Source organism: Mustela nivalis, assembly GCF_964662115.1.
Source record: "Mustela nivalis genome assembly, chromosome: 6".
Taxonomy (NCBI): domain Eukaryota; kingdom Metazoa; phylum Chordata; class Mammalia; order Carnivora; family Mustelidae; genus Mustela; species Mustela nivalis.
This window is the reverse complement of record NC_139025.1, coordinates 137,869,691-137,883,874: the sequence shown is the minus strand read 5'-3', so window position 1 is coordinate 137,883,874 and position 14,184 is coordinate 137,869,691. Positions and strand designations below refer to the sequence as shown.

At 44.1% G+C, this 14,184-nt stretch overlaps 1 protein-coding gene and 1 pseudogene across 2 annotated transcripts in view; one reads left to right on the top strand and one right to left on the bottom strand.

Annotated features, from left to right (window-relative positions):
* Positions 1-12,068, top strand: part of LOC309867650 (myocyte-specific enhancer factor 2A-like) — a gene marked incomplete at its 3' end in the record, with an annotated part of 92,086 nt that extends 80,018 nt beyond the window's left edge. The window contains 3 exon segments of the mRNA XM_082736708.1: positions 10,585-10,711; positions 11,710-11,859; positions 11,861-12,068. Of these exon segments, the coding sequence (XP_082592834.1) occupies positions 10,585-10,711; positions 11,710-11,859; positions 11,861-12,068 (485 nt within the window).
* Positions 1-14,184, bottom strand: part of LOC309867647 (myocyte-specific enhancer factor 2A-like) — a 1,299,761-nt pseudogene that overhangs the window by 783,082 nt on the left and 502,495 nt on the right. The gene's annotated exons all lie outside the window — the stretch shown is intronic.

Genomic DNA, 14,184 nt, shown 5'->3' with positions numbered 1-14,184 from the left:
AGGAAGGGATGCTGTACTTTGTCAAATGCTTTTTCAGCATCTATTGAAAGTATCATATGGTTCTTGTTCTTTCTTTTATTGATATGTTGTATCACATTGACTGATTTGCGGATGTTGAACCAACCTTGTAGCCCTGGAATAAATCCCACTTGGTCGTGGTGAATAAACCTTTTAATGTACTGTTGAATCCTATTGGCTAGTATTTTGTTGAGTATTTTCGCATCTCTGTTCATCAAGGATATCGGTCTATAGCTCTCTTTTTTGGTGGGATCCTTGTCTGGTTTTGGGATCAAGGTGATGCTGGCCTCATAAAATGAGTTTGGAAGTTTTCCTTCCATTTCTATTTTTTGGAACAGTTTCAGGAGAATAGGAATTAGTTCTTCTTTAAATGTTTGTTAGAATTCCCCCGGGAAGCCATCTGGCCCTGGGCTTTTGTTTGTTTGGAGATTTTTAATGACTGTTTCAATCTCCTTACTGGTTATGGGTCTGTTCAGGCTTTCTATTTCTTCCTGATTCAGTTGTGGTAGTTTATATGTTTCTAGGAATGCATCCATTTCTTCAAGATTGTCAAATTTGTTGGCGTAGAGTTGCTCATGGTATGTTCTTATAATAGTTTGTATTTCTTTGGTGTTAGTTGTGATCTCTCCTCTTTCATTCATGATTTTATTTATTTGGGTCCTTTCTCTTTTCTTTTTGATAAGTCGGGCAGGGGTTTATCAATTTTATTAATTCTTTCAAAGAACCAGCTCCTAGTTTCGTTGATTTGTTCTATTGTTTTTTGGTTTCTATTTCATTGATTTCTGCTCTGATCTTTATGATTTCTCTTCTCCTGCTGGGCTTAGGGTTTCTTTCTTGTTCTTTCTCCAGCTCTTTTAGGTGTAGGGTTAGGTTGTGTACCTGAGACCTTTCTTGTTTCTTGAGAAAGGCTTGTACCACTATATATTTTCCTCTCAGGACTGCCTTTGTTGTGTCCCACAGATTTTGAACCGTTGTATTTTCATTATCATTTGTTTCCATGATTTTTTTCAATTCTTCTTTAATTTCCTGGTTGACCCATTTATTCTTTAGAAGGATACTGTTTAGTCTCCATGTATTTGGGTTCTTTCCAAACTTCCTTTTGTGGTTGAGTTCTAGCTTTAGAGCATTGTGGTCTGAAAATATGCAGGGAATGATCCCAATCTTTTGATACCGGTTGAGTCCTGATTTAGGACCGAGGATGTGATCTATTCTGGAGAATGTTCCAAGTGCACTAGAGAAGAATGTGTATTCTGTTGCTCTGGGATGAAATGTTCTGAATATATCTGTGATGTCCATCTGGTCCACTGTGTCGTTTAAGGCCTTTATTTCCTTGCTGATCTTTTGCTTGGATGATCTGTCCATTTCAGTGAGGGGAGTGTTAAAATCCCCTACTATTATTGTATTGTTGTTGATGTGTTTCTTTGATTTTGTTATTAATTGGTTTATATAGTTGGCTGCTCCCACGTTGGGGGCATAGATATTTAAAATTGTTAAATCTTCTTGTTGGACAGACCCTTTGAGTATTATATAGTGTCCTTCCTCATCTCTTATTATAGTCTTTGGCTTAAAATCTAATTGATCTGATATAAGGATTGCCACTCCTGCTTTCTTCTGATGTCCATTAGCATGGTAAATTCTTTTCCACCCCCTCACTTTAAATCTGGAGGTGTCTTCGGGCTTAAAATGAGTTTCTTGGAGGCAACATATAGATGGGTTTTGTTTTTTTATCCATTCTGATACCCTGTGTCTTTTGACAGGGGCATTTAGCCCATTCACATTCAGGGTAACTATTTAGAGATATGAATTTAGTGCCATTGTATTGCCTGTAAGGTGACTGTTACTGTATATGGTCTCTGTTCCTTTCTGATCTACCACTTGTAGGCTCTCTCTTTGCTTAGAGGACCCCTTTCAATATTTCCTGTAGAGCTGGTTTGGTATTTGCAAATTCTTTCAGTTGTTGTTTGTCCTGGAAGCTTTTAATCTCTCCTTCTATTTTCAATGATAGCCTAGCTGGATATAGTATTCTGGGCTGCATGTTTTTCTCGTTTAGTGCTCTAAAAATATCATGCCAGCTCTTTCTGGCCTGCCACGTCTCTGTGGATAAGTCAGCTGCCAATCTAATATTTTTACCATTATATGTTACAGACTTCTTTTCCCGGGCTGCTTTCAGGATTTTCTCTTTGTCTCTGAAACTTGTAAATTTTACTATTAGGTGACGGGGTGTGGGCCTATTCTTATTGATTTTGAGGGGCGTTCTCTGAACCTCCTGATTTTGATGCTCGTTCCCTTTGCCATATTGGGGAAATTCTCCCCAATAATTCTCTCCAGTATACCTTCTGCTCCCCTCTCTCTTTCTTCTTCTTCTGGAATCCCAATTATTCTAATGTTGTTTCGTCTTATGGTGTCACTTATCTCTCGAATTCTCCCTTGGTGGTCCAGTAGTTGTTTGTCCCTCATTTGCTCAGCTTCTTTATTCTCCTTCATTTGGTCTTCTATATCAGTAATTATTTCTTCTGCCTCATTTATCCTAGCAGTGAGAGCCTCCATTTGATTGCACCTCATTAATAGCTTTTTTGATTTCAACTTGGTTAGATTTTAGTTCTTTTATTTCTCCAGAAAGGGCTTTTATATCTTTTGAGAGGGTTTCTCTAATATCTTCCATGCCTTTTTCGAGCCCGTCTAGAACCTTGAGAATTGTCATTCTGAACTCTAGATCTTACATATTACCGATGTCTGTATTGATTAGGTCCCTAGTCTTCGGTACTGCCTCTTGTTCTTTTTTTTGTGTTGAATTTTTACGTCTTGTCATTTTGGCCAGATAAGAGTAAATGAAGGGGCAAGTAAAATACTAAAAGGGTGGCAACAACCCCAGGAAAATATGCTTTAACCAAATTAGAAGAGATCCAAAATCGTGAGTGGGGAGAAAGGGGATAAAAAGAGGTTCAAAAAGAAAGAAAGAAAAGAAAAGAAAAAAGAAAAGAAAAAAGAAAAGAAAAAATTTTTTTTAAAAAAGAAAACACCTGAGAAAAATGTAAAAAAGAAAAAATATATATATTAGATAAACTAGTAAAAAATCGTTTAAAAAGAAAAAGGTAACAGTTAAAAAAAAAAATTTTTACCCGAACGCGAGAAGAAAAAAAAAAAAAAAAGAAGAAAAAAAAGAAAAAGAAAAAATTAAATTAACTGCAAGACTAAAAAAAATCACAGGAAAAAAGCCATGAGTTCCGTGCTTCGCTTTCTCCTCCTCTGGAATTCTCCTGCTCTCCTTGGTATTGAAACCGCACTCCTTGGTAGGTGAACTTGGTCTCGGCTGGATTTCTTGTTGATCTTTTGGGGGAGGGGCCTGTTGTAGTGATTCTCAAGTGTCTTTGCCCCAGGCGGAATTACACCGCCCTTACCGGGGGCCGGGGTGAGTAATCCGCTCAGGTTTGCTTTCAGGAGCTTTTGTTCCCTGAGTGCTTTCCGTATTGTTCCGGAGGACGGGAATACAAATGGCGGCCTCCTGGTCTCCAGCCAGGAGGAGCCAAGAGCCCAGGGCCCCACTCCTCAGTGCGCCCTCAGAGAACAGCACCCAGTCACTCCCGTCTGCCTGACCTCCGGCCGTGCTCTGAGATCACTGAGCCTGCGACCGGTTCAAGGTAACCCAGAGCTGCGAGCTTACTGTCGGCTCTGTCTCTGCAGCCGGCTTTCCCGTTCCAATACCCGCAAGCTCTGCGACACTCAGACACCCCCGATCCTTCTGTGACCCTGCGGGACCTGAGGCCACGCTGACCCCGCGTGGGCTTCGCCCCGGTTTAGCCTCTGGAGCGATGTCCCTCAGCGGAACAGACTTTTAAAAGTCCTGATTTTGTGCGCGGTTGCTCCGCCGCTTGCCGGGAGCCGGCCCCTCCCCCCCGGGGTTTATCTTCCCCTCGCTTTGGATTCACTTCTCCGCCGGTCCTACCTTTCAGAAAGTGGTTGTTTTTCTGTTTCCAGAATTGCTGTTCTTCTTCTCTTCGATCTGCCGATGGATTTTCAGGTGTTTGCAATCTTTAGATAAGCTATCTAGCTGATCTCCGGCTAGCTGAAGCAGTCTCAGCTTGCTACTTCTCCGCCATCTTGACTCCTCCCCTATAGTTGTATATCTTGACCCATTTTGTTTGTTGGAGGGAACATTGGAACAGAGCCTTTAAAAACAATAGCTGTCAATGATCACAAGACACTTGCTAAAGATTTTTTTTAAGGAAGGATATAAAATACCTTATATAGTTCCCCAAATTATTAACATATTTTTAGAAAATGACTTCACCCTCAAAGTTCCTCACATTGTAACACATGGTCTTGTGTTATTTCTCTTTCTTTCAAAAAGATTACATCATTTTTGGTGAGGTCACTTTTTTCAGACTTGGAATTATTTCATACTGCATGAGATGATCTGAACCATAAGGGGGGTTCCCTGTTTGCTAAAAGGTAATTTAATATATACAAATTTACCTTTTTCTATCAGGACATACTCTGTTGTTAAAAGTTTTTCTAAAATAAATGATTTCTTTTTTCTAAAATAAATGATTTCTATTGGCTTCTCTTCTAGAAAATAAATTTGACTAAAAATAACTTTTATCTCTTCTTTGGGAACTAAAACCCAAAATTCACAGAAATCATATAAATTCTGTCAGTTGCGAATTAGTGACCTTAAGGGAGAAAAACTTGAAAATGTTTAGTTTGTAGCATGGACAAGGGTTCAGATTGCATGAGAGCATGGGGGGAAGGCATCTATTGGTTTTATTTATATTTTATTATTACATATATATGCATGCTGGTGTGTTTTGCACAGTTTGTGTCTTGTTAGATAAGGTTGTCTGTGTTCTGTCCTTAAACTAAGAGATCATTCTTTAACTTCGTGATCACTCACAGTTTGAGATGTGGTTTTGTATTCAGTAAACTAAAATATACTAGTGTGCCATCAACTGTGGTGTTGGATTATATCATGTGCAGATTTAGACTTTCTTCTGGGGAAATACTTTATTTAGTAATATGGTAATAATTAGAAAATGGAAGTTTATAATTAAAGATGAAATGATTTGTCTTCGACTGTTTACCCTTAAGAAGTTAGTTGTCACAAGTGTTTCCTTTCAATTCTGTAGCAGTATGTTGCCCTCTAGTGGTCCCACAAGTCTCTTACTCAGAAAAATCAATGCCTTGGAGATTCGAAGCTTTGATGCATCCTGCCGATATATTGGCATTCACTGTTACACACACACACACACATACACACCACCTCTTCTTGAGGTCATGCCCGGAGATTGCCATGGAGTTGAAGCCCTGGCATGGATAGAGTTAGGCCAAACTGGGTCATGCTGTGTTCTTTCGCCTACTGTCTGACTCTGAGTTTCCAGATTAAGTCCAAAGTATATCTCTACCTCAAAAACTCATTAAAATTATTAACTTGATGCTGAGATGAACATGTGTTCCCACTTACCATACACTGACTTCCACCCACTTAAAGTTCACTCCCCAGTTACAGAATCTCAAAGATAAATTTCTAAATCTTTGAAAACCACAAGGTGAAGAAAGACTCTCATGGTGAGAGCCGGGCTGCTGAGATGCCTTGAGAAGCCTTGCTGTTCTAAACAACCTCGCTTTGTGGTAGCTCCAGGGGTCTTACCTGTGGATCTGAAGTGACATAGAAATGTGGGCCAGAGGGTTTCTCAGGAGAGTCATTTAAGGATACTGTCTTACATCTGGGTGGTACTCCAGTCACCAGAGCACTTCCCAACTCTTGGCTCATTAGAGCTTCCCAGTAGTGCCCAAGGCCGGCAGCACAAAGATCACTGTCTTCCCTACTGTGCAAACAGAGAGGTTCAGAAAAGTGAAATGATTCCCCCCTCCCCAAGCTTAGGAAGTCGGGAATTGGGGAGAAAAACGTAGGTGATGTCTCTATATTAAAAGCCCTGGGCTAGTTGTGCTTTGGCCTTCTTGGGTGCTGAACCCATGGATCATGGAGTCTGTTCTCTTTATCTGATCCTGCTTTTGGAGCATTCTCGGAAGCCCCTGTCGTGAGAAAGTGCTGTCACCCCTGAAACGTAGAGTGGCCATGTCAGGCTGACTTGATTATTCAGTAGTTGGGTTTTTTGACTCCCGGTACAGATAGGATACGGTGTAGATGGAGTCGGTCAGCGAGCATTTAGTGTTGCCCCATTCGCCGTCTCATGAGAAGTGCGCTAGTTACAAGCTCTCCACGCAAAGCCTCTCCTTTCAGAAGTGTCGGGAGCCTGAGCAGGGATGTGTATTGGAACCTGCTGCCAAGAAATAGGTCACGGGGTGGGGGGGTGACAGTAGGGGAGGCTGAGCTTGTATGGGCGTGGGGCACCGGGGGGTGTGGGGGGCACGGGGTGGGGGGGTGTGGGTGTAGCAACTGTAGGAGCACAGGGCAAGAAAACTGGAAGCAAACTGTACTATAGGAAGCCAGGACCTCACAGCACGCTAACATGGGAATGCTGCCGGTGCAAGTGGTTTCGATCCCTAAACTTACTTACACTCTCAGGATACAAAAGACTTTTGGCTCTCCTCAGCTCGAAAACCTAGATGTTTGATTTGGGGCAGCCTGGTGGTATTTTAGTGCCAGCAAGTCCTCATTTATGGTAACACATCAAAGCATTCTCACCCAGAGTGCAGGTTTCTGTTTTAAGGATGTATCCTTGCCACCGATAAACACTATGAAAGACAATGGAAAATGAATAATTAATGTAAAACTATGTCCCTTGAAATTAAATATTTAGTTCACATTAGTATTTCTAAGGTTTTGACGTTCACATCATAAAACTGTAAAAAATGTCACTTTTAAATTGAATGTTATTTTTTAAATACTAAGGCTGAATATAAATACTCAAATAATGACCCTTTTTTCTACTCTCTCACAGAATACCCAAAGGATAAGCAGTTCTCACACCACTCAGCCTCTAGCTACCCCAGTCGTGTCTGTGACCACCCTGAGCTTGCCTCTGCAGGGACGCATGTACTCAGCCATGCCGACCGCCTACAACACTGGTTAAGCCTGCTCTCTTGCCTTCTGTGGCTCGTACTTCTTTGTTTGGTGATCACCATGTGCTTTTGTGATTTTCTTTTTTTTACAAGTATATTGATTGAAATCAATTATCTCCAGTTCTTTAGAGTCACATTTGGGCATATTAAAAGACAAAGGTTAGCTTTGAAAAACATACAAAAAAATACATTGTGGAATGATTTCCCAGTGTCCGCTTTTACTTACCCTGACAAAGAAACAGAGAGCTGTTCCCAGAATCTGTGACCAGACAGGACGAGAGCGCCGCTTGGCATTTTCTCTGGTGCGTCTCGCTGCAGTCCTCCAGGCTGGCAGGTGTTGACCTGCTGGGGGGAGCACGGCCTCCGCCTGGACTCAGGACTCTGGAAGGGGACACGTGCGTGGCTGCGCCGGGCAGCTGGTGTATTCCTCTGTGTACCTACCTTTTTTAGTTTCTGTCCCTTGTGCCTCAGGAGCAAAACCAAGACATTTCTTGTTTCTCCTCAGAGCCAGTCAGTCATTCCTCCCTTCGGAGAGGAGCTTCTCACTCATTTATGTTTACTTAGACGTTTCATCTTAAAACACCTATTGCGGGGGTCTGTAAGGCAAAGTCAGCACTGCTGAGTGACCGGAGAGGTGCCATGGGCCACGCAGGCTGTCCACAGAGGCCCGGCACGTGGCAGGTTTCTTCCAGATCAGCCATTCTGGGGAGAGGCAGAAGATTGGCGGGTGTCGTTTCGCCTTCTTACCCACTGAGCCAAACACCTGATGCTTCAAAGGGAGAAGGAAAGAAGGAAATACTTAAGCAATACCTTGTCAGCTTTCAGACTGCGGTGCAGGGTATTCATCCTTTCAGGATTCTTATAAGCAGACTGTAATAAAAACCATCTAATTTTAGCCTTCAGAGTAAATGCTTTAGCACGGTGCTTTCACACTGCTGTCTGACGCTCCCTGTGGCCATTGATACATTTGCTTGTCACTTGCTGTGTAGTTCATTTAAAACAGAATTTTAAAAGGTTTTCTTGAAAAAAGAAAGCCTCTTAGGAGAATGTCCACTACCTTTTCTAACAATCAATATGAAAAAAATGCCCAAACCTATTAAGTGCAAATTTAGAGTGAAGCGAGAGATAACACGTTCATAGAAATTCTGTGTCCTGGCGGTGATCGCCAGCTGTAGGCGCGCCCATATGCCAGGGGCAGAGCTTTTGTCCCAGGTTCGTGCCAGCTCGGGATACAGGCCGGAGCTGAGGTCAAAGCGGCTGAGGTTAGTAGTTTGTGCTCTGAGACCTGAGAATATGAGGAAAGAGGGGGGAAAGCACGACCTGAAAGGTTCAGAGGCACTCCAGCGGGGAAGGTGGCACTTGAACTGGTTCAGAGCGAGAGCAGTTTCTTGAGCTTTCATGACGGGTTTTCCAGGATATGTCCCTGTGCCACTCTGCGTGCTTAAGAAATGTTGTTGGATTAGCATGAAGTTGTTTTTTAAAAATCCAGAAGGAATTACCAAAACATAAAAACAGAGTCTGATTCTCTCAAAGCCATCAATCACTTGGCCTCAGTCTCATTCCTTCTTTTAACTGTGACTCAGTCTCTGTGCTCATTTTCAGAGCATGTGTGCAGCTTAATCTTAAAAAACATTATTTTTACTCTGTCTCGTTGCCCTTTTTAAACACCTCCACCTTCATCTTTCTGTAGTTTGGCAGCTGCCTTTCTGTGCAGAGTCAGACTCGTGCCAAATGATCAGGAAAGGGATGAAGGTGGGATCAACATTTCCAAAAGTGCAAGTTTTTATGTGGAAAAGCCCCGGTGCTTCGTCTTGTCATGCCCCTCATAAGGTCCCTCCGCAGCCCTGCTCGTGTGTCCATTCAGCACACGCCTGCTGAACACTCGCTGGGTGGCAGCTGTGGGGCTGGGCACGCGGGAGTGTACGGTTCACAGCGGAACTTGGGACAGACCGCTGTGAGAATCAGGTACCACAGTCGTGTTAAGAGCTACGAGAAGCCTCGCTAGAGGGGCACCCTTGACTCAGCGGGGCGGGGCAGGGAGATTGTTCTGGGGAGAAGGGAGCACAGCGGGATCGGGATGGCGCAGGGTGTGAAGGGTGGAAACTGTAGAGGTACGTCACAATTTCTAGGCCATGTTGAAGATTTTGGATGTTGAGAGCACAGGGAAGCCAGAAAGTCGTAGGCAGAGAGGTATCGTGAGCCCATTTGTTACTTTAAGATCACTTTGGCTAGTGTTCCTGGGGCAAGGCTGCGTGCTAGGAGACCGTCCGGAGGCTCGCATGGTGGCCCAGGTAGTGGATCCTGATGGCTTAGAGGAGAGCGGTAGCAGGAAAGCTGGTGAAACAGGCAGGTTTGAGAGACAACACAGAGAACTGACGGGCCTTGGTGGTTGGCGCTGGAAGTCAGAGAGAAGTATCAAGAACACCCACAGGTCTCTGGCACGACCGAGGTGAATATCGGTGCCATTTATTAAGATAAGGAGCAGGTTTGGAGGAGACGATTCCAGTCGGGTGTCAGATTTGAGGGGTTTGGAGAGACATCCAAATGAAGATACCAAGGAGGTAGCTGGGTGGACCTAGAGGTCGAGAGCTGGGGGCTGCAGGGGGCACCGGTGTGCATGCGGGACCCCTGCGCACCTCGGCGGGGAGTGGCTGAGGCAGTCGGAGAGCGTGGCGGGAGCAGAGTGTGGAGGCCGGCAGGATCCCAAGCAGCAGCTACGTTCTTTCCTCTGAGTCCCTTTTTTTATGAATGTTAATGCACTAGGAAGATGGGCTTCCTTAAATACCTCCCTTGAGACGGGAAAAAACAGTTAAAAGTAGAAGGGTTTTTGCCACCTCTCTTTGAAAGTAAATGGAAAAAACAAGTGTTAATGAAGAACTGAAATAGCTCGACGTGTGAACGATACCTAATGTCCTGGGTCTTGGCCAGAGTGATTATGACTGAGCCTTTCTGAGGAAATGAGCCACATTCTCTGTTACACTCTTGTCACACGTAAGTTTTTCATGAACTTGAAGCTGTGTTGCGCGCAGTCAGCGATCTCAGACAGCCCCGGCCGCGAGCGACCGCTGCTCACCCGCTGTGTGCCGGCGTCCTTCACTTGGCCACCGAGCTGGCCCCACACGAGGAGGGCTGCTGTGTCCTTCCTGCTCCCCTCTTCTCGGGAAGAGAAGAGCTGCTGCTCTAGGCTCTATCCGGTCTGTCGCTGCTTTTCCCAGGGGGTAGCGGTGCGCACGTGTCAGGCGACCGCTGCGTGCGCACGTCCCTTAGCAATGGCCCTGCCATTATTTCTATTTACAAGTCTGGAGAAAGGATCTCAACCTTTTGTGAGACAGGAGACTGTAAACACGTAGCACAGAGTTGACGCTGACTTTATCGAGATCATCCCAGACAAGCAAATGCAGCTAGGACCTGCCGAAAGAAAAACTGTTGTCGGTTTAGACGTGTGTGTTTTAGTTAGGAAGTACCTGGCTTCTCGCAGCTGGGGTAACCAGCTTGTGCTTGGGCCTTCTCTCTCTCACATGAGTGATACTTCTCTCTTTGTTCTAGATTACTCACTGACTAGCCCAGACCTGTCGGCCCTGCAGGGCTTCAACTCCCCGGGCATGCTGTCTCTGGGACAGATGTCGGCCTGGCAGCAGCACCATTTAGGACAAGCCACCCTCTGCTTTCTGGTGTGAGTAACGGGAAATTGTCTCTGAATCTCTCCTCCCGGCCCTTGCACTTTATTTTTCTATCAGTTACAGTCTTTGGTGCTGTTGACTGTCACGTGACGGTCCTAGGACGACTTCTTTATGTGGTACAAGTGTTTGGAGAAAATATTTCCTTTACGTGCTTCTGGATAATAGCTTGGGTCCTGCTCAAACTAGGTGTTCCCTGAAGAGATTTGGGAGGCAAGGCTTCTCTTCTCTGGAGATGGTGACCAAGGGGTACTGAGGCACAGGTGGCCCCCACATTCTCCCTGCTACTAGGACTTTTGGATACCCCTGGGCCCCACCGTAAGCTTTTCTCACGCCTGTCCCCTCACTCTGCCCAGAATGAATGTTCTCTGTGTTGAACTCTTCTCGGAGAGGGACGGTGTGGGCAGTGGGCTGGGATCATCCACATGAAACCCAGTAGCTAGCTGGCTCCACACACAAGACGCCCACCCCCTACTGTTCCTCCCGTCCTGTCCGTGGAGAAAGCCAAGGTGGTTTTCCTTGCATTTCTTCACCCGTTGGCCCTTGGGGGTCTGTTCATCCTAAATGAACACCCCATGAGCTGAAAGGGTCGCTCAGCTCGGGGGGAGAAGCCTGTACGCACGCTCCGCTACTCTGAGTGGCCTGTCTGAGGCGGTGCCCTTCCCTGGAAGACGGGGTCAGGTGACGGCCTTGCAGGTACTGTGCGAGCAGTGAGCGGTGCCTCTCCCAGGGCTGGAGCAGAGGGGAAGCCAAAGGCTTCCTCTCCCGTTCTGGTCCACGCACAGCAGCGGACACACAGTTTCGGCTCCTTCATCTGCAGAAGGACCAAGGGCTTGGGCAGGAGAACTAGCCACCCGATTTTGTTTTCCTCCCATGGAGAGGTCATTAAAACCAGTCTGGGCATTTGGACAGGCTCTGTTGGGTGGAGGCTGCAGTATCACTCCGGTCACACAGATGCACTCACCAACCCTCTAACATCTTGTCTTTCCTTCAGTGCTAGAGGGCAGTTATCTCAGGGTTTGAATTTATCCATTAATACCAACCAAAACACCAACATTAAGTCAGAACCAATTTCACCTCCCCGGGATCGAATGACCCCATCAGGCTTCCAGCAGCAGCGACCGCTGCAGCGGCCGCCACCACAGACCCCCCCAACCCCCCCAGCCCTGGCAGGAAATGGGGCGCTCCCCTGTGGACAGTCTGAGCAGCTCGAGCAGCTCCTATGATGGGAGTGACCGGGAGGATCCACAGGGCGACTTCCATTCTCCAATCGTGCTTGGCCAACCCCCCACCACGGAGGACAGAGAAAGCCCTTCCGTCAAGCGAATGAGGATGGACTCATGGGTGACCTAAGGCTCCTGGGCTGGTATTCCTACTTCGTGATCCCACAGCGAACTGCCCTACATATCTACATCGGTAAATAAGGACATGAGTTAACTATATTTATATGTACATACATACATATATATCCCTTTATATATATATATGTATGTGGGTGTGAGGTGTGTGTGTGGGTGTGTGTTACATACAGAATCGGGCACTTACCTGCCTCGTAGATCTACAGATGTATGTCCCGTGGCAAACAAAGCGCCCTGTAGGCAGATTCTAGTCTGGCACTTCCTTGGACTACTTGTTTCATAAGATAACCAGTTTTTGCAGAGAAACGTGTACCCATATATAATTCTCCCACACTAGCTTGCAGAAACCTAGAGGGCCCCTACTTGTTTTATTTAACTGTGCAGTGACTGTAGTTACTTAAGAAAAATGCTTTGTAGAACAGAGCAGTAGAAAAGCAGGAACCAAGAAAGCAATACTGTACATAAAATGTCATTTATATTACCCAGCCTGGCATGGGTCTCTGTTGCAGAGGGGTGCATGGGAAGGGTTGTTGATATTTTAAAACAAAACAAAAAAGCCCCACACATAACTGTTTTGCACGTGCAAAAAATGTATTGGGTCAAACAAGTGATCTTTAGCTAATAAAAAAGAGAGAGAGTAGAAAACACGCATGAGATATTCCGAAAATACTAGCTTAGAAATATAGAGCATTAACAAAATAAATTAATATATTAAGCTATAATTGGACTATGTCAGAAGTTTCTTTTTACATTCATATCTTAAAGAAACTGATTTTAGCTCATGTATATTTTATATGAAAGAAAACACCCTTGTGAATTGATGACTATATATAAAATTATATTCACTACTTTTGAACACATTCTGCTATGAATTACTTATATAAGCCAAAGCTGTATGTTGTAACTTTTTTTTTAAGAGAATAGCTTTATCTTGTTTTAACTTTTTAGATTTATTTTAAGAGGGGAAAAAAACAAAAATATCTTGCAAGCAGAACCTTGGGGAAAAAAAGCCATGAACACATATTATTCTATATGTAAATTAAAAGTTGAGCCAAACTCTTTTGTGTATATAGCATCTTAAATATATTATCACCTTTGATGTAAGTACCTATGTATTGTATGGTCACCAGATTAAAAAGTATATTTTTGTGGATTGCCGCCAATTTGGGGGGAAAAGGTGAGATCCTTATTAAGTAGAGTATTCACTGTTTAATATTTACTATTTTGTTAAATATACTGTACTTTGGATTTTAATTATTAGCCCAGTCTTTTCAGAAGATTATATAAAGGGGTTTCTCCTCTCACTCGTGGTGAATGTGTGATGTTACGTTGTAATCTTTGTGCTGTATGGGTTGAATACCATAATATATTTTATATGTGTACATAAATAGCAAAGTGGCAAAAAAAAAACTGGTGTTAAGTTCATCTTGCATAAATATAAAATGTGTTGTAACAGATTTAAGGCATTATTTAAAACTTGCCTTTTGTGAGGAAAAAAATATAGTAGAAAAAGCTGACTTAATTTAATATTAAAGAACATGGCAAAATAGTAGACCAGCACAAAGGTTTTATAAGTGGTAAATGATTAGGGAAAAATACTTGTGGGGAAAGGGATCTTTCTTCCTGGCCCCTCTAAAATAGAATGATGCAGCTGGTTACAAAATACTACCATTCTGAGCTCTCTGTGCATCGAAATGGCACTTCGGTGTGGGGAGAAATTCTCTCATGGGCACACCGCTGGCTGGCACGGCGCGCCGTCCTCCTGAAACCCGGGCCGCGCCCTGCTCCACCTCTGAGCGCAGCCTCCCTCTTAACGAGACAGCTGGGCTGAAGGGCAGGTTCGTCCATTTCCTGGGATTGTGCCACAAACAAAATTCAAAGTCCTGTATATCTTTCATCGTAGATTTTTAAATACTCCCTTTCCTGAGAAACTCAAAATAAGGGTTTAAAAACTGCTGCTATTTTGTATTTTAAACTTAATGTTGAGCAGCTACCTACAATTTTTTACTTAGGTTTTGCTTTTCCCCCTAAATTGCCTCGCTTCTGACATTTTCCTCATATGCTATTTGTGACAAATCATCAGCCAGACTTCCTGACTGACACATAATAGG